The 21,157-nt window shown below is 69.0% G+C and overlaps 3 protein-coding genes across 5 annotated transcripts in view; 2 read left to right on the top strand and 1 right to left on the bottom strand.

Annotated features, from left to right (window-relative positions):
* The window catches only part of ANKRD11 (ankyrin repeat domain containing 11), a 166,969-nt gene extending 163,827 nt beyond the window's left edge, over positions 1-3,142 (top strand). Inside the window, exons 12-13 of the mRNA XM_075433948.1 lie at positions 896-988; positions 1,883-3,142. Coding sequence (XP_075290063.1) covers positions 896-988; positions 1,883-2,068 — 279 coding nt within the window. The 3' untranslated portion in view covers positions 2,069-3,142. The remainder of the gene's footprint in view (positions 1-895; positions 989-1,882) is intronic.
* Positions 3,143-8,610: 5,468 nt separating this feature from the next.
* SLC22A31 (solute carrier family 22 member 31) lies at positions 8,611-11,143 on the top strand. Of its 2 annotated transcripts, XM_075433953.1 has the most exons (8): positions 8,611-8,684; positions 8,766-8,920; positions 9,012-9,180; positions 9,492-9,640; positions 9,752-9,860; positions 9,934-10,148; positions 10,318-10,429; positions 10,514-11,143. In XM_075433953.1, the coding sequence occupies exons 2-8, from the start codon at positions 8,788-8,790 to the stop codon at positions 10,860-10,862; spliced, it is 1,236 nt and encodes a 411-aa protein (XP_075290068.1). In that variant the 5' UTR covers positions 8,611-8,684; positions 8,766-8,787; the 3' UTR covers positions 10,863-11,143. The 2 variants fall into 2 exon arrangements, with proteins under 2 accessions (XP_075290068.1, XP_075290069.1); XM_075433954.1 differs by lacking the exon at positions 8,766-8,920 and having other exon boundaries at positions 8,617-8,684.
* Positions 11,144-11,565: 422 nt separating this feature from the next.
* Positions 11,566-16,992, bottom strand: CDH15 (cadherin 15). 2 transcript variants are annotated; one of them, XM_075433949.1, is made up of 14 exons: positions 16,915-16,992; positions 15,321-15,473; positions 14,981-15,136; positions 14,750-14,894; positions 14,492-14,652; positions 14,174-14,302; positions 13,895-14,080; positions 13,566-13,819; positions 13,283-13,425; positions 12,951-13,190; positions 12,622-12,861; positions 12,121-12,257; positions 11,871-12,026; positions 11,566-11,786 (listed from the first exon to the last, which is right to left on the bottom strand). In XM_075433949.1, exons 1-14 carry the CDS (start codon positions 16,963-16,965, stop codon positions 11,589-11,591), a joined length of 2,349 nt encoding a protein of 782 aa, XP_075290064.1. In that variant the 5' UTR covers positions 16,966-16,992; the 3' UTR covers positions 11,566-11,588. The 2 variants fall into 2 exon arrangements, with proteins under 2 accessions (XP_075290064.1, XP_075290065.1); XM_075433950.1 differs by lacking the exon at positions 12,951-13,190.
* Between the last annotated feature and the right edge of the window lie 4,165 nt (positions 16,993-21,157).

Raw genomic sequence — 21,157 nt, 5'->3', positions numbered from 1 at the left:
GTTGCCTCATCTGACTCCGTTTCTGGTGTGGCGTGTTCTGGGGTGCTCCACGTGCGTGCCGGGGAAGGAAACACATCCAGGCACACGGGGGTGCAGGGAGCGTCGTGTCTCATTAGCAGCAGAGATGACTCACATCCATCAGCGAGCCTCAGCACCCGCTGCCCTTCTGCTTGATCAGAAGCATCTGCACCACTTGAAAGGTTTCTTTCACTGCGCTCCGGGATATCTTTTCCTGTTGAAGGAAGGGGAGAGAGCCGTTAAATTGATTTGTGTCTGAATAGTGGCTTTGAAAGAGCCGGGCTGCGTCTCACAGCCCGCAAGAAATGTTCGTTCCTTCCTTCCATTTCACGTCGTTCTGCGCCGGAGAAGGGGGAATCGCGTCCGGTCGCTGCGGCCGTGGGGCGCGGTGGTCCCCAGCCATGCCGCCAGCACGCTGCTCTGGAAGCGCGCTGCTGCATTGCGGGAGGGATCCTGTGCAGGGACGGGGTCCTGGCGTTCGTTAGCGACCTGGCGTATCGATCCGGGAGCTTCGATTGATCCCTCGGCGTTTCCCGGCCAAGTGCCTGTGCTTCTGCAGCGAAGACGTTACCGCCCTGGGCGTGAGATGAAGCAGACGGAGAGGTGCGGGTGCTGTGGCGGGCTGCCACGGAGGGGTTCTCCACAAAGCAAGCGAAAGGGCGAGCGAGCGCGTGCGTGCGTCTCTCCGAGGCTGAAGCTCTGGCAAAGGGCTGCAGGAGCGGCCGGGAGCAGCGTGCTCTGTTCCCCCTCCCTGCAGGCACTGCTTGCGGAGGAGCGTGTGCCCGGAGAGGGGTGTGAAGACGGCCTGTTAGACCTGTGACTGCTTAAAGTGAAAAAACATCTCCCTTCTAATTCCCTTCTGCTGTCTTTTGCTTAGGGAGACGAAAACAAATCGGTCAGAGACCGTTTCAACGCGCGGCAGTTCATTTCCTGGTTGCAGGACGTGGATGACAAGTACGATCGGATGAAGGTGAGAGGCGCGGGAGCCCCGGTGCTGGGGCTGCCGCTGCGGCGCATGACCGGCTGCGCTGCCTTGTGCCGGGAGGGTTTCCCCGAGGGGGCTCCCAGCTGCGGTCTGGAAGCTGCCTTTGAGCTTTCCAAAAATCATCGGGGAGCCGGTGTCCCGAGGTGACCTGGGCAGCGTTGCGTGACGGGGACGCTTCCGTGCACGGCGCAGCGGAGAGCTGGGAGCTCGGCGGGGACCGGGGGAGCGCGGTTGCCTCTGCTGGTTCCAAAAAAGGGGGGAGAAGGGAGACACATTCTGCCTAGCGCTGTCTGACTCTGCTTCATGCCGCACGGTCTGGAGCTTTCTTGGTCAGCGAAGCCCCCGGGGCCTGCTCTTCGCCAGCAACGCGCTGCAGCGAGCTCTAAACCTACGGCAACCTTCAAGGTGGCAGGAGCCTGCGCGGCGCTTCGCGGCGTGCTCTGCGGAGCTCGGGGGGGTGAACTCCGGCACCTTGGGAGCGGGGACGGTCGTGCTTTCGGCTGGTGACGTGGAGGGAGTTGGCAGCTCCCACGAAGGGAGCAGGACCCTGCTCTCGGGCAGCCGTGGGCCACTGGTGGGGCCGATGGGGACTGTCTGTCGAGGCCGTCACCGGCGGGGTCAGCGCTCCCGAGTGCTCAGGAGCCTTCAAAAGCCGCCCTACAAGGCCTGTGTGGGTTTGCCCCCGTTCCTGCTGGAGCTGGGCTCAGCAGACATCCCGAGGTTTCCTTCCTGCGAGGATGTGCGTGGGGTCCCTCGCTCCGTTTGCTGCTCTGCCCTCAGGTCCCCTGCCTCTGCCGGGCGCGACGGGCAGCCGGCGCCTTTCCTGCCCTGTCCCACTTTGCCCTCATCTCTGCTTGGTTTTTTTTTTTCCTCCTCCAGACATGCCTGCTCATGCGACAGCAACACGAAGCCGCTGCCCTGAACGCAGTGCAGAGGATGGAGTGGCAGCTGAAGGTGCAGGAGCTGGACCCCGCGGGGCACAAATCCCTCTGCGTGAACGAGGTGCCCTCGTTCTATGTGCCAATGGTCGACGTGAACGATGACTTTGTGCTCTTGCCGGCATGACAGTTCAAAACCAGGAGACATCACTGAACACTGGCAAGGACGGGAGCCCTCCGAGGTCGGGCGGTCGAGCTCACATTCACCCTTACCGCTTGCTGATGAATCCCTGGTCAGAGGAGGAGGAAGCAGCTATCGGCAGAAAACAAAACAATAAGAAAAATAATTGCACTTTCTTCACAACGCGTCCCTCGCTTCCGGACTGACGGCGGCTCCGCCGGGCAGCGGGCCGGGGCGCATCTCCTTTCCAACCGGCTGCCGCGGCAGGGAGGCAGCCGGTCTGCGCGGGCAGCGAGCACTCACCGGCCGAGAGACTGGCGGAGGCGTGGAGGGAGGAGGCCAAGGACACCGCTTGCGGGTTGCAGGAGCTGCTGAGCGGGGCCAGCAGCCGCGTGATTCATGTACTTGTGAACACCGTGATTTCCAGCTCTCTGTTTTCCACCGGTCGCGGATCTCCTCTGGAGAAGCTGCAGTAGGAAACCTTTGGGGGGAGGGGGGGGTGTTTTGAGTTTCTCGTTCCATCCTGGGTATGTCTAAAAAAAAACAAAAAAACAAAAACCACAAACAACAACAACAAAAAAAACAATTAGAAACAAAAAGACAGCGTCCAAGTTGGGCGGACGCGGCTCTGAAGGTGTGGACGGAGGCGGGGTGCGCCCGCGGAGCCCCGCAGCAGCCGCTCGCCGCCGTTGCGGGAGAGCGGAGGAGCCGCCTGCGCACCGTGCGCCGGGGCGGCACGGCCAGCGGTGGGCGGGGAGACGGCGACGCAGAGAAAGGACTTTGCCAACTGTGTTTTTAATGGAGTAAAATCCATGTGGTTTATATATTTTTTTTCCTTTAATCTTGGGCATTTCGTTTCTCTTTCTGAGAACATAACTTGAAAACACTACAGAGCCAATACTCATATAAAGAAAAATTGTATCCCATAAATGCTGTACAGTTTTTATATACATTAACAATGTACTTTTGCTGCCTTCTAGATAATTTATTTTGCAACACATTACTGCACAGTTGTAAATAACTTATGTACTGTAACATCACTTTCAGTTATGTGTAAAGAAATAAATAAATTAATTAAAATTACCTTTGTATGTATAGTCCACCCGAGGCAGCGCTTTCCCTGTCAAGAAAACACCGAGGGCCGAGGCGCTGCGTCACGTGGAAGCCGTCGGATGCGCTCAGGTACGCACAGGGAGCCCGGCCCGCGGTCCTGCTGCGGGGATCTCCCGGCGCTGACCGGATTTTTAACGCCGCGTCGTTTTTCTCCTCTTTCCCCTGCCTTTTTGCGTTCGGTGGGGTTGGACACAGAATCACAGGATGGCCGGGGTTGGAAGGGACCTCTGTGGGTCACCCAGCCCAACCCCCTGCCCAAGCAGGGTCACCCAGAGCAGGGGGCACAGCACCGCGGCCAGGCAGGGCTGGAATATCTCCAGAGAAGGAGACTCCACAGCCTCCCTGGGCAGCCTGGGCCAGGGCTCCGTCACCCTCAGAGGGAAGAAGTTCTTCCTCGGGTTCAGCTGGAGCTTCCTCTGCTTCAGTTTGTGCCCGTTGCCCCTTGTCCTGTCACTGGGCACCACTGCAAAGAGTCTGGCCCCGTCCTCCTGACACCCACCCTGCAGATATTTAGAGGCATTTCTAAGGTCCCCTCGCAGCCTTCTCTTCTCCAGGCTGAACAAGCCCAGCTCCCTCAGCCTCTCCTCGTAGGAGAGATGCTCCAGTCCCCTCCTCATCCTCGTAGATGGGGCTGGGAGCAGGACGGGCTCTTTGTCACAGTGGCCATGCCCCGGCCGGAGCCAGGGTGAGTTTTTTCCCCCCCATCTTTGGGGCAACTGGTGCAAGCGCTGGGGCCGGGCGGCTGCCTCTGCTCCGTGGGGCTGAGACGGGGCTTTGGGGGCTTCGTTCGAAGAAAGCAGCCGCGGGTCACACTCATTTGTCAACTGATTGCCAGCCCTGCTCACTCTTTCGTTAAATGACCATAAATTAAATCTCCACCAGCACCGAGAGCCTTGGATCAGCTGCGTAAAGCGAGAGAAGTCCCGCACCCTCCTAACCCCAGCGCTGGGGGGCTCAGGAGTCCCCCGGGGTGAGTTTTCCTCCCTCCCTGTGCCGTTCCTTACCGCGTAGGTGGGCGCAGGTGCTTCATGGGCCAGGTCCCACCTTCTCCTGCTTGCGTGGCAGCGTCTGGGCTCAGCGGGTGGCAAGGCTGCCTGCTCTGTAACGCACCGTGGCCTTCACGCCGTCGACGCCTTCATCATGCTGTCGACGCCTTCATCATGCTGTCTATGCCTTCTTCGTGCCGTTGATGCCTTCACACCGTTGATGCCTTCTTCACGCCATCGATGGCTTCACACCGTTGATGCCTTCTTCACGCCATCGATGCCTTCACGCTGTCGATGCCACCCTCTGCCGTCAATGCCTTCACACCGATACCTTCTTCACACCGTCGATGCCTTCTTCACACCGTCGATGCCTTCTTCGTGCCAACACTGCCTTCACGCCTTCGATGCCTTCATGCCGTTGATGCATTCTTCATGCCACCAATGCCTACTTTGCGCTGTGAATGCCTTCTTCACGCCATCAATACCTTCACACCATCGATGCCTTCTCCATGCCATTGATGCCTTCACGCCGTCAATGCTTTCTTTAGGCCGTTGACGCCTTCACGCCATTGAGGCCTTCACACCTTCCAGGCCTTCGTCACACTGTTGATGCCTTCATCACGCTGTCAAGGCCTTCCTCATGCTGTCGAGGCCTTCACACCATCGAGGCCTTCTTCATGCCATTGACGCATTCGTCACGCCGTTGACGACTCCTCCACACCGTCGATGCCTTCACGCTGTCAATGCTTCCCTCATGCTGTCGAGGCCTTCACACCATCGAGGCCTTCTTCATGCCATTGACGCATTCGTCACGCCGTTGACGACTCCTCCACACCGTCGATGCCTTCACGCTGTCAATGCTTCCCTCATGCAGTCGATGCCTTCACACCGTCGATACCTTCTTTGCACCGTCGATGCTTTCTTCACGCCTTCGATGCCTTCATGCCATCAATGCCGCCTTCACGCCATTGATGCCTTCTTCATGCCGTCGATGCCTTCTCCATGCTGTCAATGCCTTCACACCGTTGATGCCTTCTTCACGCCATTGATGCCTTCTTCACACCGTCGATGCCTTCTCCATGCCATCGATGCCTTCACGCCTTCGACGCCTTCATGCCATCAATGCCTTCTTCACGCCATTGATGCCTTCTTCACGCCGTCGATGCCTTCTCCATGCTGTCAATGCCTTCACGCCATCGATGCCTTCCTCACACCACTGATGCCTTCTCCATGCCGTCAATGCCTTCACGCTGTCGATGCCTTCTTCACGCCATTGATGCCTTCTTCACGCCATTGATGCCTTCTTCACACCGTCGATGCCTTCTCCATGCCATCGATGCCTTCACGCCGTCGATGCCTTCTCCATGCCATCGATGCCTTCTTCACGCCGTTGAGGTCTTCGTCACGCCGTTGAGGTCTTCGTCACGCCGTTAACACCTTCATCACGCTGTCAATGCCTTCGTCACGCTGACACTGCCTTCACGCCGTCGATGCCTTCTCCACGCCGTCGGTTGCGTACGCCGTGCTGGGCACCGAGGGCCCGTCACGGCCCAACGGCGGGACCATCAGGATCAGCTGCGTGACGTCCCACAGAGGGACCCAGAAGCGAGTGCCGAGGTGGTTTTCCACCCCCGCAGGTACAGAGCCGAGCGCCAGAGCGGTCGTCCCGCCGAGAGCACGGTAAATAAATTTTTAAGAGAAAAAAGCAGCTCGTTCGCAACTGGGCTGCTCTGTCGGCTCTTCCCAGGGGCTCCCCGGGGCGCTGGGTGCCAGGGGGCTCCGACCGGTCCCTTCCCGGGGGGGCCAGACCCACCAGCACCCTTTGAGGTTTAGGGGGGGGGTCCAGATGCATTTGTGGGTGGTGCTGGGGGTCCCGGCGGTGCCTCACGACCCCCAGCAGGAGCTGGACTGGGGTCCCCCAGTGCCTTGGCCTGGAGCACCTGGGGGGGGGACACCAGAGCGGGGGGGAAACGACCTGGGTTGGGGGGTGCCGAACTGGGGTGGGGGGGGTGAACCGGGGCGGGGGAGGGTGAACCAGGCTGGGGGGGGATGAAACGGGGTTGGGGGGGCAAACAGGGGGGAGGGGGGCAAACCGGGGTCCGGGGCATGAACCGGGCAGGGAGGGGACAAACCGGGTCTGGGGGGTGGGGGTGAACCAGGCTTGGGGTTGTCAAACTGGGGGGGGGGGGGGGGGTGTGGGGTGAACGAGGGTGAGGGGGTGAACCGGGCTGGGAGGGGACGAACTGGGTTGGGGGGGCAAACAGGGGAGAGGGGGGCGAACCGGGATCGGGCGAGGAGGTGTGAACTGGGCTGGAAGGGGACGAACTGGGCTGGGGGGGGCGAACTGGGTTTGGGGGTCTGAACGTGGCTGGGGGGCGAACTGAGTGGGGGGGGGTGTGAACCTGGCTGGGAGGGGACGAACCGGGGTGGGGGGGCGAACTGGGGTGGGGGGGGTGAACCGGCGTGGAGTCCGAACCGGGCTGGGGGAGGCCGAACCGGGCTGGGGGGGGACGAAACGGGTTGGGGGGGGTGAACGTGGCTGGGGGGGCAAACTGTGTTGGGGGGGTGAACCTGCCCGGGAGGGGACGAACCGGGGTGGGGGGGGCCCAACCGGGCTGGGGGTCTGCACTGGGCTCGGGGGGGGCTGAACCGGCCGGGGGGGGGGAGGAAGGCCCGGGAGCTGCGGGAGGGCAGAGCCCGGGGTGCGGCGGGGGCGGTCCCCGCGGGGGGCCGGTCCGCGCCGGTGCCGCCCCCACCTGCAGGCGCCGATCCCTCCCGATCCCCGGCGGCGGCGGAGGCAGCGGCGGCGGCGGGGGCTGATGGCAGCGGCGGCGGCGGCGGCGGCGGGGGGCGGCGGGGTGGGGGGGTCCGCCGTGGGGGGGCGGTCCGGGGGTCGGCCTCGGGGCCGGCGCGCGGCGGGGGCGTGGGCGCCGTGCGTGGCGCTGGCGCTGGGCTGGGCGCTGGGCTGGGCGCTGGGGGCGGCGCCGCAGCACCGCTGCCGGCCGGACGGGGCGCTGCTGCCGCCGCCGCTGCGCCGCCTGGCGGGGGCCGCTCTGCTCCGCGCCGCCGTCCCGCGCCTCGGGCCCGGCTGGAGCCCCTGCCGGCTCTACCGGTACCCCGGGGCCGCGCCCCGCGGCCCCGCCCCGGCCACCGGCACCGCGCGGCCCAGCGGCACCGCCCGGCCCAACGGCACCGGGCCCTGCACCCGCGGCTGGCACTACGCCCTGCCCGCCGCCGGCCTCCGCTCCAACCTCGTCACACAGGTCCGGGGAGGGGGGGATGCTGGGGGGGGGGATGCTGGGGGGGGGGGGAAGGGGACGCTCCAACCTCGTCACGCAGGTCCGGGGGGGGGGGGAAGGGGACGCTCCAACCTCGTCACGCAGGTCCGGGGGGTGGAATGCCTGAGGGGGGTCCCGGGAGGGGGAAGGGGATGCTCCAGGTCCGGGGCGGGGGGATGCCGGGGGGGGGGGAAGGGGATGGTCCAACCTCGTCACGCAGGTCCTGGGGGGGGGGAAGGGGACGCTCCAACCTCGTCACGCAGGTCCGGGGCGTGGAATGCCTGAGGGGGGTCCCGGGAGGGGGAAGGGGATGCTCCAGGTCCGGGGCGGGGGGATGCCGGGGGGGGGGGAAGGGGATGGTCCAACCTCGTCACGCAGGTCCTGGGGGGGGGGAAGGGGACGCTCCAACCTCGTCACGCAGGTCCGGGGCGTGGAATGCCTGAGGGGGGTCCCGGGAGGGGGAAGGGGATGCTCCAGGTCCGGGGCGGGGGGATGCCGGGGGGGGGGGGGAAGGGGATGGTCCAACCTCGTCACGCAGGTCCGGGGGGGGGGTGGGGGGATGCTGGGGAGGGGGGTGTTGGGAGGGGGAAGATGGGGAGCGCAGCGAGGGTCCCGCGGGAAAGCACTGGGTGGGCAGGGGGAGCGCCCCCGGGGGGGGTGGGGTTTGCTTGGGAAAGGGGGATCCTCGTGGGGGGGGGGGAGAAGGAGGGTGACCCCCGTGGAGGGGCTTTGGGGGTGGCTGGGGGGAGCACTGGGGGGGACGGACAGGGCTCTAAGGGCCATCAGCGCTCTCCCTCCACGCTTCTACTTGTGGGGTGGGGGCTGGCGAGAAGCCCCCCGGTCAACTCACGAGGCTCCTGACCCCATCCCTCCCAACAGCAAGGGGGGGTCTGGGGGGAGAGGGAGAAGGGGCGACCCCCGTGGAGGGGCTTTGAGGGGAGCCCTGGGGGGGACGGACAGGTCTCTGAGGGCCATCAGCACCATCCCTCCATGCTTCTACTTGTGGGGTGGGGGCTGGCGAGAAGCCCCCCGGTCAACTCATGAAGCTCCTGACCCCGTCCGTCCCAGCAGCGAGGGGGGGGTGTCTGCTGGGACCCCCCGTGCTGCCATCTCCCCGCTGTGACCCCCCCCTCGCCCGCAGTGGGACCTGGTGTGTGCCTCGCGCTGGAAGGTGCCCCTGGAGCAGACCACGCACTTGCTGGGCTGGACGCTGGGCAGCATCGCCGCCGGCCTGGCCTGCGACAGGTACCCGGGGGTCCATGGGATGGCCCCCCCCGGGCAGGGGGGCACCGCGCCCGGCCCCGCTCACACGCCGTCCCGCCGCAGGTTCGGCCGCCGTCCCGCCTTCATGGTGTCGCTGGCGCTGGCGGTGCCCCTGGGCCTCGGCGTGGCCTTGGCCATCGACTTCGTCATGGTCGTGGTGGGGCGGCTGCTCTTCGGGGCGGCGTTGGCCGGCGCCTTCCTCTCCCTCTACGTGGCACGTGAGTGCGTGGGGGGGTCCGGGGGTGCTCCGGGATGCAGGATGCTCCATGGCACCCACATGCACCCCTTGTGTCCCCCCCCCGACCCAAGGGCTGGAGCTCTGCGACCCCCCGCACCGGCTGGGGGTGACGATGGTGGCCGGCTTCTTCTGGATCGCCGGCGAGCTGCTGCTGCCGGGGCTGGCCGTGCTCTGCCGCGACTGGCGGGTGCTGCAGGGTGCTGTCACCATGATCCTGGCTCTGCTGGCTGCCTGCTGGTGGTAAGGACCCCCCCCCAGCAGTGCCCAGAGCCGTGTCCCGGGGCTGGCACCGAGCCGCGCTCGGGGAGCGCCGTGGCGGCACCCCCAGCCTGGCGCACCCTGCCCGGGGCCACAGTGGGGATCAAAGCCCGGCTGGGGCTCTCCAGGCGGGGCGTGGGGACCCCCCCACCCTGGGTAAATGTTTGCTCGGGTTTGAAGTTGAGAGTTTCTGGGCAGCGTCGCTTTAGAAGCTGGGAAGGGGTGGGCAGCGCTGGAGTTGGGGGAGGGTCAGGGCCCTGGGGAGCCCCGTGACGCTGACACGTGCGCCCCAGGTCCCCGGTGCTGCTGCTGGAGTCACCGCGCTGGCTGCTGGCCACCCGGCAGCCGGAGAGGGCCCGGAAGACCCTGCAGGCACTGGCCGAAGACAGCGGCCACGGCTCCGACGACGACAGCTCCTGCCGCCATGACAGCCTCCTCGCCGGTGCGTGGCGGGGGCTGCCGAGCGGCCGCCGGGCCCCCTCCCCAAAGCTGCGGTGCCGGGGGGGGCGGTGGGACGGTGCTGGCTCTAACCCGGGTCCCCCCGTCCCAGCAGAGCTGGAGTCGGTGTCGGAGGGGTCCCCGCAGCCCCGGTACCACGCCGTCTGCGAGATCTTCGGCACCAGGGTCATCTGGAAGAACAGCGTCATCCTTGGCTTCGCGGCGTGAGCAGGCGGGATGGGGGTGGGAGGGCGGCGGGGGTCCTGCTCGCGGCCCCCTGACCCTGCTCTCCCGCAGGTTCATCGGCTCGGGCATCCGCCACTGCTTCACCCGCAACCTGGCCCCCCACCTGCCTCGCTTCTTCTCCTCTTACTTCGTGCTGGTGGGCACCGAGGCGGTCGCCTGCCTCTTCGTCTGCCTGACGGCCGAGCGCTTCGGGCGCCGCGCCGTCCTCCTGCTCTGCACCGTCCTCACCGGCATCTCCTCCCTCCTGCTGCTGGCCCTCACCCAGTGTAAGGACCGAGGGGGGGACCCCTGCCCTCACTGCGGCACGGAACCCGGCTGGGGGGCTGCCCTTCCTGCGGCATGGACCCCGGCTGGGGGGCTGAGGGTGGGAACAGGGTGCCTGGGGAGTGGGGGTGGGCAGGATTTGACCCCTGATGGTGCTTTCCCCCCCATCAGATCTGCTGGACCTCATTGTCCTGACCCTGTCCGTGGTGGGCATCACCGCCTCCCACGCCGTCACCATGCTCAGCATCTTCTTTGCCAGCGAGGTCCTCCCCACCGTGGTCAGGTAAGGGGGGGAGCTGCCACCCCTCCCCGTGCCACGCTGGGGTGGGGGGCACCGGGGCCCCCTCTGAGCACCTTTTCCCCGCAGGGGTGCCGGGCTGGGCCTGGTCGTGGGGGCCAGCTTCGTGGGCAAGGCGGCCGCCCCCATCACCGCCATCCCCAACAGCCACGGCTTCTTCCTGCACCACGTGGTCTTCGCCTCCTTCGCCATCCTCGCCGTCCTCAGCATCATGCTGCTGCCCGAGAGCCAGGGCCGCCGCCTGCCCCAGTCCCTGGAGGACGGCGAGAGCCAGCGCCGGCCCCCCCTCTTCCACCGGCCCCCCCGGGAGGACCACCTACCCCTGCTCACCCCCCACGCCATCCCCCACGACTACTCCCACCTCGCCGCCTCCACCAAAAGGGTGCTGGGCTCCCCAGCCACCCCCCGTGAGACGTAGCTGTGCCCCCCCTCCCCCCCCCCCGGGGGGGTCTCCCTGGTGCTGGGGGGGCTGAGCATGGTGCTGGGACCCCCACGGAGCACCGGGACCCCCATCCCTGGGTGCTAGTGGGGATGGCAGGGTGCAGCCGGGACGTGTGTGATAGCTGGGGTGGGGGGCAACGCACCCACCCCACGGCGGGGCCAGATCCTGCCCCAGGAGGAGCTGTGCTGGGAGCCCTGGGGTGGGGGTGATGCCCCCCCGGGGTGTTCGCGGCGGGCGCTCGCGGGCTGCCAATAAAAGTGCCTTGTTTCTACGGGCGGCTGGCGCGGGCGGGGGGCCCCGTGCGGCACCCCCGCCACCGGCCCCCTGCTCTGGGGTCTTTATTCATGGGCAGGGGGGGACCGGGGGTCTCCTCACCACCCCCCAGGTGCTCTTTCCCTGGGGCATCCCCCGGGAAGGGTCTTTCCCCGGGGTCTGCGGGGTCTTTCCCCAGGGCATCCCCCCCCCAGCTTGCTGGGTGCGGGGTCTGCGGGTGCGTGCAGCCCCCCGCCCCGAGGTCTCTCTCCGGGCGCACACGCGTGTGCAAAGCCCTTGCGCCTGGGTACTCGGCGCACACGCGTGTGCAAAGCCCCCCCCCCCACAGCCGGGCATCTGCTGCGTGTCCATCCGCCAAGCCACCGCGTCCGGGTCCCCCGCTGCACACGCGTGTGCAAGCCCCCCACCCCCCCACGCCGGTGCCCCCCGCTAATGGCCGTAGAGGTCGGCCAGGCGCCGAAAGCGCGGCCCCCACTCGCTCAGGTAATCGTAGTCCTGGTCCTCGTCCGTCAGGCTGGAGACGATGGAGCTGAGGGGGCTGGCGACCGAGCCCGAGCCCTCGTAGTCGTAGATGAGGGCCGTGTCGTAGGGGGGCACGCCGGGGTCGCGGTCGGCCGCCTCGAGCCCCTGCGGGGACGCGGGGACAACCGTCAGCCCCACTGGGGACGGGGGAGCCGGGGGCGAGGCGGGGTCCCGGGCGCCGTCCCCCACCTCGTTGATGAAGTCCTCGATGTCCGAGGGGCTGCTGGGCAGCTTGCGGGGGGCCGGGGGGGCGGCGGCGCTGAGCGGGGTGTCCCTGCGCACCGGTGGCTTGGCCCGGGGTGGGAAGAGCTCGGGGTGCCGGAGCTGGTTGATGTCGTAGGCGTCCTGCGAGGACGGGAGGGGGTCAGGGGTGCGGGGCTGGGGTGGACCCCCCTTCCGCCAACGCCACCCTTGGGACGCCCACCCGGGTCCCGCTCACCTGGTCCTCCTCGCCCCCGCCCTGCTCGTCGTAGTTGAGGATGTTGTCGCGGATGTCGTCCCGCGAGCGTCGCAGCAGCCCCTGGCGCAGAGCCCGCCGGCGCCCGCGCACCCGCGCAGCCCCCAGCCCCGCCAGTGCTGCGGGCAGAGCGCGGGTGGGCGCGGGGTGGGGGGGGACGGGCACGGGGCGCTGGTTGGGATGTGGTCGGTGGGGTTGGGAGAGCGGGATGGGGGAGGGATTTGGGGGGGGGGGGATGCTTGGGGGGCGATGGGTGGGATGGGACGATGAGGGAGATGGTTGGGGGGGTCTTGGTGGGGGTCGGAAGGGGTTGCTGGGGTGTTGGGGTTCGAGGGTGGGGTGGGGTGGGGTGACGGAGCGTGCTGGTGGGGTTCGGGGTGGGTGACTGGGACCAGCACCGCTGTGGCATGGCTGGGTACTGGGTGGGAGCAGGATGGAGGGGCCACGGGGGCGGGCGTGAGCGCGGCCGGGGGTCTCACTCACCGAGGAGGAGGAGGACGCTGCCGAGGATGATCGTGAGGGCCCCGAGGGTGATGCCAGCCCCGGCGGTGGCGGTGGCCAGGACCCCGTCCTCGCAGGTGCCGTCGTGGCCGCAGCGGCACACGGAGAGGTTCAGCAGCTGCTCCCGCTCCCTCGGGGGGGTCCCCGAGTCCCGCAGCAGCAGCGGGAGCGAGTAGGGCCCCTCGGGCAGCTCCGCCAGCACGGCCAGCACCGCGTGGGTCACTGCGGGCGGGCAGCGGGCGGGGGGGTGAGCTGGGACCCCCCCCCAGGCCCACCCATGCGGCAGCCCCCCCACCCCGGGCAGCCCTCACCATTGAAGCGGGCGATGCTCCAGTTGCGGGTGAGCTGGGGGTGCTGGGGGCTGAGGTGGAAATGGAAGGGGGCAGCGTGCGGGGGCCGATCGTCGTCCGTGGCCCCCAGGAGCAGGGTCCCCCCGCGGCCCGGCCGCCCGCAGACCACCCCCCCGGCCGGGGGCTGCAGCAGGGGCGCGTGGTCGTTCACCTCCAGGATCTCGATGGAGAGGGTGCCGGTGGCGGAGAGCGGGGGCTCGGCTGGGGGGAGGCACAGAGCAGGGGGGGGCTCAGGGAGGGGACGGCGGGGTTGGGGAGGGGGGGGACACACGACGGAGGGGGGGTCCGCTCACCGTCGTCGCGGGCGAGGACCAGGGCGATGTACCAGCCGCCCTGCAGGAAGGCGGAGGGGTGCAGCAGCTCCCGCTTGGTGCGGACGACGCCGGCGCGGGGGTCCAGCTGCAGCCAGCCCGCCGGGTCGTAGAGCAGCGCGTAGCTGTGGGCGCAGCGGGGTGGGCGCCGTCAGCCCCCCCATTCCCTCCCCGAAACACCCGCTGCAGGCTGCGAGCGCAGCAGGGGTGCCGGGGGTGGGGGGCGAAGCCAGGGGGGACCGGGTGCCGAAACCCCGCGACTCACGTCAGGGTCTGGAGCTGGCGGGTGTCGGGGTCGCTGGCCGTGTAGGTGGTGACGGGGGTGCCCGGGGGGGTCCCCTCCAGCACGCTGACCCGCCGCGGGTTCTCGCGAAAGACGGGCGCTTCGTTCACGTCCCGCACCCGCACCCGCACGGTGGCCAGCGCCCGGGGGCTGGCGGGGGCCGCGGGCTCCAGCGGCCGCTCGTTCCGCACCGACACCGTCAGCTCGAAGCGGTCCCGCGCCTCGTGGTCCAGCGGCTGCCGAGGGGGGGCCACGGGTCAGCTGAGCCACGGGACCCCCCCAAGACCCCCCCCCAGCTGCCCCGTGCCCACCTTGGCGACGGAGAGCACCCCGTCATTGGTGTAGGGGTCGGTGCGGATGGCGAAGGCGCCCTCGGGGTCACCCTCCAGGATGGTGAATTTGGCCAACCAGTTGGGAGAGCCGGCCAGGTCCTTGTCGTGCACGAAGACCTTGCCCACCTCCACGCCGACCGCCTGCTCCTCCACCTCCAGGGAGAACTGGGGGGGGGGGGGAGCGGCGTGGGGCTGGTGTCTGCTCCCCGGGGTGCTGCTGCCCCCCCGCACGTCCCCCCGCCCTGGCCCAGCCGCTACCTCCTCCTTGGTGAACTCGGGAGGGTTGTCGTTGACGTCCTCCAGGTAGATGACGGCCGTGGCGGTGGTGGTGAGCCCGTCCCCAGACATGTCGGCCGCCTGCACCGTCAGGTTGTAGACCCCCACCATCTGCGGGGAAGGAAGGGGGGGGGGCTGTTACTGAGCCCCCCCAGGCACCTAGAGGTCCCCCAGCTACTGGCCACCCAAACCTGGGTCTGCTCATGGCTGGAGCTGCGGTTTCGCCAGCTGAGGGTCTCCAGCTGCCCCCAGTCCCGGTGCCACCCCCGTGCCACCCTCGCCCCCCCCAATGCCCCCCACCTCACGGTCGAGGCCGGGCCGCGCGGTGCAGATCTCGCCGGTGGTGGCGTTGATGCCGAACATGGCGGCGGCACCCTGCTCCAGGATGGAGTACCGCAGCACCGCGTTGTCCGTGTCGGGGTCGTCGGCGTCCGTGGCGTCCACCGTCAGCACGCAGGTCCCTGCCGCCGCAGGAGCAGCCCGGTGGGCGCTGGCGTGGGGGCTGGCTCGGCCCCCCACACCCCCCCAAGCCCTGACCCCCTCCCCGGCCGGACCCACCTGGCTCAGCGCCTTCCACCACGCGCCCCGTGAAGACGTCCTGGCGGAAGAGCGGCCGGTTGTCGTTCTGGTCCACCACGATGATCTCCAGGTCGGTGGGGTCCTCCAGCGTCGCGCCGCCCAGGTCCAGCGCGAAGGCTTTCAGCTGCGGGCGCGGAGCGGGTGGGTCGGCGCCTGGCTGGGGTCCCGGGGAGGGGGCCACACGCCTGGGTGGTCCGGCAGCGTCCTTACCCGGTAGCGGTCGTTCTCCTCCCGGTCCAGCATGGCGTTGAGGAAGACCTTCCCGGTGAACTTGTCGATGGAGAAGACGCCCAGGGGCTCCTCGTCCACCCCCGGCCCCTTGATGCTGTAGATGACCCCCCCGGGCTGCTGCTTGTCTGACTTGATCTGCCCCGGGGAAAGCAGGGCTGGCAGTCCCGGGGCTGGGAGGGGTCTGTCCCCCTCCGCCCTGAGTCTCCCCCCACGCCATGTCCCCCTCCCAGGGTGCCCCCGTGCAATCCCCCTGCCCGGGGTGCCCCCCACCCTCTCTTCCAGGCGGCGGGGTTGGGGGGGGGGGGGGGTCCCTGCCTACCTGCACCAGGAGGTGAGGGATGCGCTTGTGGTTCTCCGAGACGCTGATGGGGGGGATCACCCAGGCCCTCTTCACCCGCCGCAGACCCCCCTGCTGCCGCCAGGCCGGGGGGCTGCCGGGGGCTGCAGCACCCGGCTGGGCTGGGCTGGCACCCTGGGGGGGGGACACGGTGCTGCCGGTGACCCCGAAACCTCCGGAGCGGGGTGCGACACCGGGGCAGCGGGCAGGGCCTCCAAAACCGACTCCGGTGCTGCCCTGGGCACGGCTGTGCCCCCCGGGACCCCCGGCGTGGGGCGAAGGGGTTACCCCAGGCTGGCAGCGCCCGGCGTGACCCCAGCCCACATCATTGTCACCGCAGGGACAAGGGGGCGAGGAGGGGGGGGAAGGGTCACGGGTCGGTTTAGGCTGCACGGGTGGCCCAGACGGGGCACAGAATTGGGGTGCTGGGGGGGAACGGGGGGCTGGGGGGGGATAGGAATGGAGACTGGGAGAGCAGGAGTTATGGGGGGGCTGCAATGGGGGTCGGGGAGCTGTGGGGGGCTGAGATGGGTTTAGGGGCTGTGGTGAGCGACTGAGCTGGGGGGGGGGGTCAGTGAACTGGGGGGGTGGCGTGCGGGTGCAGAGCCGTGGGGAGCAGGGGTGGGGGTCGGGAGGGGACAGGGAGCTGCAGTGTGGGTCTGCATGCAGCCCCCCACCCCCTGGCTCTACGCCACGTTCCTCAGGGTCCCTTCCCCCCCCCCACCGCCCTGGGCCCCGGGCCCCGGGGACAAGCACCGTCCCCTCCCCGGGGAAGGAGCACATCTGGGTGCACATCTGCACCCGTCCGGCTGCACCGCTGGGTGCCGGGGTGCCCCGGGGTGCCCCCGATCCCCCCATGTGCGCCCTGTCCGGGGGGGGGGATGGCTGGGCTGGGGGTCCTGGGGGCTGGTGGAGGGCTGTGCAGGGGAGGGGGCTGCGTGGGGGTCCCACGGGACGGGCAGGGGGCTTGTTTGAGGCTGTGACGGGGGCTGCCCCCCCCCCCCCTTCCCCGGGAGGCCTCTGGAGCTTGGGGTGGGTGGGTGGGGAGGGTGGTGGGGGATGAAGGGGGCCCTGCTGCTGGGGGGGGGCTGACCTACGGGTCCCCTTCCCCTCCACAGCCCTGAGCACCCGGCCGTGGGGCCCAGGCCAGGACTCCAACAGCCCCACGCGGCTCAGGCCTGAGGCCGCGGTGAGGGGCTCGGGGGGAACACGCATGGACGGGGGGGGTGCAGAGGGGTCTGGGACCGCAGCTGGGGTGGGAAAGGGGGGGAGCGGGGTGTTTCCAAGCGCCGAACCCTCCCCCAAACCCCATCTCCTGCTTCGCCAACGCAGGCAACGGTGCCGCAAGCCGCGGGCTCCCCCGCCGCGGCCGCCATCTGCGGGGTGGGCAGCGGCCCAAGAGGGGCACCGAGCCCCCGTGCCCCCCATCCCCACCCCCGCCACCCCCAGGGACGTGCCTCTGCGGGGTCTGGGGGTCCGGCTGCCCCCCGCGTCCGGGCTCCCCACCCCAGCCAGCCCTCCCAGGGCACGGAGCGGGGGGTCCCCATCCCCGTCCCCATCTCCCCGCGCCCCTTACCCGAGCGCAGAGGGGGGCGAGCAGGCAGGCGAGGAGGAGCGGGGGGCCCATGGCGGAGCGGGGCGCAGTCCGTTCGCCGGCCCCGAGCGAAAATAACGGCGGGGCTGGCTGAGTGACAGCACATGTGCTGCCGGGCAGCCAAGGCCCCCCCCCCCCCCATCCTCCTCCACCCCCCCAAGGCCGGGCAGCTGTCCCCGCCGCCCCCCCGCCTGCGACCCGGCACCCCTGCCCGGCGGGGGCCCGACGGGGCGGGCGGCGGCGGGGCCCGGGCCGGGAAGGGGGGATGCGGAGGGGCGAGGAGGGGAGGGGGGGGTCGCGGGGGGGGGGGGGTCGGGGGTGTGCGGCCCCCGGGGCAGGGCGGGGGGGAACGCGGCAGCTGTCGCTGGGTGCGTCCCGGGGATGCCGCGACGGGGCGGGCGGGAGGGAGAGACCCGGGCCCCGCTGTCCCCGCCTCGGCTGGGCCGGCCCCGGCCCCGGCCTCGGGACCGGGACCGGGACCGGCATCGGCACCGGGACCGGGACCGGTTCTGCCCGCCCCGCCGCCCTCCCCGTCGAGGCAAACCCCCCCCACCCCGTGTCCCCCCTCCGCGCCCGCTGCCGGGGCTCAGGGGAGGGACGGCAGCGTCCCGCGGGGTCCCGGGGTTGGGGTGGGGGTCCCAAAGGACGGAGCGGTCCCGGGGTGCTCCCGGAGCCCCGGCACAGCCCCCGGACCCGCTGGATCCCGACCCTCGGCTCTGTTCCCCGACCCCCGGTGCCAGTCCCGGTGCTTCCTCCCAAGCCCGGTGCCGATGCTGCCCCCCGACCCCCGGTGCTGGTCCTGCCGCTGCCCCTGACCACCGGGCCCAGTTCCGGTGCTGCCCCCGATCCCCGAGGCCACTCTCGGTGTTGTCTACGACCCCCGGGGCCGGTCCCACCGCTGCCCACCGACCCCCGGTGCCGCTCCCGGTGTTGCCCCCCGACACCAAGGATCGATCTCAGTGCTGCCCGCCGACCCCCGGGGCCGGGCCCGGTGTTGCCCCTGACCCCCGGGGCCAGTCCCGGTGCGGCCCCCGACTCCCGGGGCCGGCCCCGGTGTTGCCTCCCGACCCGCAGGATCGGTCCCACCGCTGCCCCCGACCTCCGGGGCCGCTCCCGGTGTTGTTCACAAACCCCAGGATCGGTCCCACCGCTGTTCCCCGACCTCCGGGGCCGGTCCCAGTGTTGCCCACGACCCCCAGGATCGGTCCCACCGCTGCCCCCGACTCCCGGGGCCTCTCCCACGGCTGCCCCCTGACCCCTGGTGCCAGTCCCGGTGCTGGGTGCCGCTCCCGGTGTTGCCCCCGACCCCCGGGGCCTGTCCTACGGCTGCCCGCGACCCCCGAGGTCGGTTCCACCGCTGCCCCCGACCCCCGGTGCCAGTCCCGGTGCTGGGTGCCGGTTCCGGTGCTGCCCGCGACCCCCAGGATCGGTCCCACCGCTGCCCCCCCGATCCCCGGGGTCGCTCCCGGTGTTGCCCAGGACCCCCAGGATCGGTCCCACCGCTGCCCCCCGACCTCCGGGGCCGGTCCCGGCCGCGTGTGGCCGTGGCACCAGGTGGCAGCATCGTCCCGGCCACCGGCCCCGACACCGGCGGTCCCCGCACCCCGGGTGCCGCAGCGGGGAGCGAGGGGTCCCGGGGGTCCCGGCTGCAGCGGGGCTGGCGAGCCCCCGCCCCCGGGCAGGGCGGAGCGGGGCTGGGCTGGGGGGGGGTCCTCGCCCTCCCGGGGAGCCAAGCCCTGGGCTTGCCAAGGGTAGGTGCGGGGTGACAGCGGTGGCATCACCACGTCCCCGCTCGGCTGCTGCGGGGACCCCTCCCCTGCTAGGGAAAAAATGTCCTTGGTGTCCTCCCGGTGCGGGGCATCGTTCGGAGCGCGGTGCAAGGCGTGGGGTGCTGGAGCGGGGGTCGGGCGCGAGGCGTGGGGAAAGGGACACGGGATGCAGGACACGGGACGTGGGGTGTCTTCTGTCCTTCCCCAGAAGCTGAGCGGTGGTGGCAGGGCTGTCAGTGTCACAGAATCGTAGAATCACAGAATCATTAAGGTTGGAAAAGATCTCTCAGATCATCAAGTCCAGCCATCACCCCAACCTCACCAGGCCTGCTAAACCATGTCACCAAGTGCCACATCCACACGTTTTTGGAACCCCTCCAGGGATGGGGACTCCACCACCTCCCTGGGCAGCCTGGTCCAATGCCTGACCACTCCTTCAGTAAAGGAATTTTTCCCAATATCCAACCTAAACCTCCCCTGACGCAACTTGAGGCCATTGCCTCTCATCCTATCGCTGGTTACCTGGGAGAAGACACCAACCCCCTCCTTTCAGGCAGCTGTGTCCCCATACACAGCGAGAGGGGACATGAGTGGGTGAGCGTCCGGCACCGGTGACCCGCGGTGCGGCTGGCCCCTGGCTTGCCCGTCTGTCTGTCCAGTCCCATCCGTCCACCCCGCTCGCCCTGCCACCCCGCATCAGTGTCACGGCAAGGACGTGCCGCGGCGGCACTGGCTGGGGGTCCTGGCAGCTGCCCCTGACCCTAACGCGCCGTGGCAGCGGGGTGGCCGAGCAGATGTTCCCTGCCACCGGCACCGCGGCGCGGGGGTGGCAGACGTGATGGCCTTGGACAGGGTGCCAGTCCCAGGCCGTGGCACCGGCGCTGCCGGCCGCGGGAGCTGCCCCGGTGCCCATGGCATGGCTCTGGCTGTGGCATGGCAGCAGGACCCCCCCCCCCCCCCGCCCCTCTCCCCTGCAAAGCCAGGGTCCCAGCTGGGTGCAGGGACTCGGGGTCCCACGGAGGCTGTGTCCAAACCGCGCCAGCCCAGGCCTGTGCCTCTCCTGGGTTGGAGAAGGGGTCTCCCTATTTTGGAGGGGCCGGGTCTCCCCCTCCCAGCTGCCGCTCTCAGATCTACCCAGGCCAGAGCAGGAGCTGCGGGTGTTGGGACCAGTTGTGTCCCCGCTGTGGGTGATGGGACCAGTCACGTCCCTGATGTGGGTGCGATGGGACCAGTCACGGCCCCAGTGTGGGGACTGGGCAGCGCCCCATCCCCGCCATGCCCGGTGCTGGGGAGATGGAGCAGCTGGCAGCGCAGAGCCGAGCAGTGAGGTGCCGAACGCCGGCGCGGCAGCCATGAAGCTGCCGGAGCTTCGGCTTTTATACGGCAATAAAAAATAATGTCAGCTATAAAGTGCAAGAGCAGCTCCCGGCGTGCCGAGCCGCCCGCGGAGCCCGCGGCAGGGCGAGCTGCTGGGAGGGGGGCACGGAGCTGTGGGCAGACCCCCGCTCCCTGGGGACACCCCAGCAAGGGCGAGGGGGTCCCCGGGTGCCCCGGGGCGGGCTGCGGGCAGGGGGACGCTGTGGGACAGCCAGCATCGGCAGCGGGGCCGGCGTTACGGCCGAGGCATGGGAGATGCTGCTTTGGGTCGTGGTTTTAATGGTTTTACTGGGCGACGCCGGGGACGGGCCTGGCAGGCCTTAATGAAGGAGATTGATGGCTTAATAACCTGTAGCCGTTACGGGGTAATTGAATGGTTGTGTAGGTATGATCAGACCGTCAACGCGGACGTGGCTGGCAAGCGAAGCGCCCGGAGCCGCCGCGGGGGGACACGCGCAGCCCCCAGCAGCACAGGGGTGGCCGAGTCCACGGCCCTGGGGACCCTCATCCGTCCCTGATGTCTGGGCGAGAGGACAGAGCAGCTCTCCCAGCTCACCCAGTGGCACCGGGTCACCGGATTCCACCTCCAGCCGGCTCAGCTCCCAGCTTGGGCTTTGGGGCGCTGAGACCAGGTGCTTTAACGAGGCTTTTAATTAACAGGTCCTGTCTATAGGGATGAACAGCAGCGAGGGGAGCGGAGGTGGGAGCCGTGGGGGTCCGGCGCGGATGGCACCCCGCTGGCACCCCCACGGCTGCGCTGCCCACCGCCAAAGCCACCACCACGGAGAAAACTCGGCAGAGCCGCAGCCGGGTCCCCGCACCGAGGTGCGAGTCAAACTCCTCATTTCGGAGCGTGACAGCCAGGTGTTTTACAGTATTTGCTACCTGTGATCATCCATCAAAGCAATCGATAGCGTTCCTGCAGAGTTTTATTAATGATCTTGTCACCGGGCCGGTGCCGGGTGCCTGGGGTTGTCGAGAATGATAGATCATTAAGAGCTTTTGCTGCTATTTATTCTCCAGTGACCTTGTCTCTCTCCATTGTTGCTTGCTTAAGAGTTATGAATGCGAGACATGAT

The sequence above is a fragment of the Opisthocomus hoazin genome, chromosome 12, assembly GCF_030867145.1.
Source record: "Opisthocomus hoazin isolate bOpiHoa1 chromosome 12, bOpiHoa1.hap1, whole genome shotgun sequence".
In the NCBI taxonomy this organism is placed as follows: domain Eukaryota; kingdom Metazoa; phylum Chordata; class Aves; order Opisthocomiformes; family Opisthocomidae; genus Opisthocomus; species Opisthocomus hoazin.
The sequence above is the reverse complement of the archived record's forward strand: the minus strand, read 5'-3'. Positions and strand labels throughout refer to the sequence as shown.

Coding starts and splice junctions, on each gene's coding strand:
- CDH15 (XM_075433949.1), bottom strand. CDS start 16,965: ATGGGCCCCCCGCTCCTCCTCGCCTGCCTGCTCGCCCCCCTCTGCGCT. Junction 15,474..16,914: donor TCGCCCCCCTCTGCGCTCGG/GTAAGGGGCGCG, acceptor TCCCCCCCCCAG/GGTGCCAGCCCAGCCCAGCC. Junction 14,895..14,980: donor AGGAGAACGACCGCTACCGG/GTAAGGACGCTG, acceptor CCGCGCCCGCAG/CTGAAAGCCTTCGCGCTGGA.
- SLC22A31 (XM_075433953.1), top strand. CDS start 8,788: ATGGTGTCGCTGGCGCTGGCGGTGCCCCTGGGCCTCGGCGTGGCCTTG. Junction 8,921..9,011: donor CCTCTCCCTCTACGTGGCAC/GTGAGTGCGTGG, acceptor CCCCGACCCAAG/GGCTGGAGCTCTGCGACCCC. Junction 10,430..10,513: donor GTCCTCCCCACCGTGGTCAG/GTAAGGGGGGGA, acceptor TTTTCCCCGCAG/GGGTGCCGGGCTGGGCCTGG.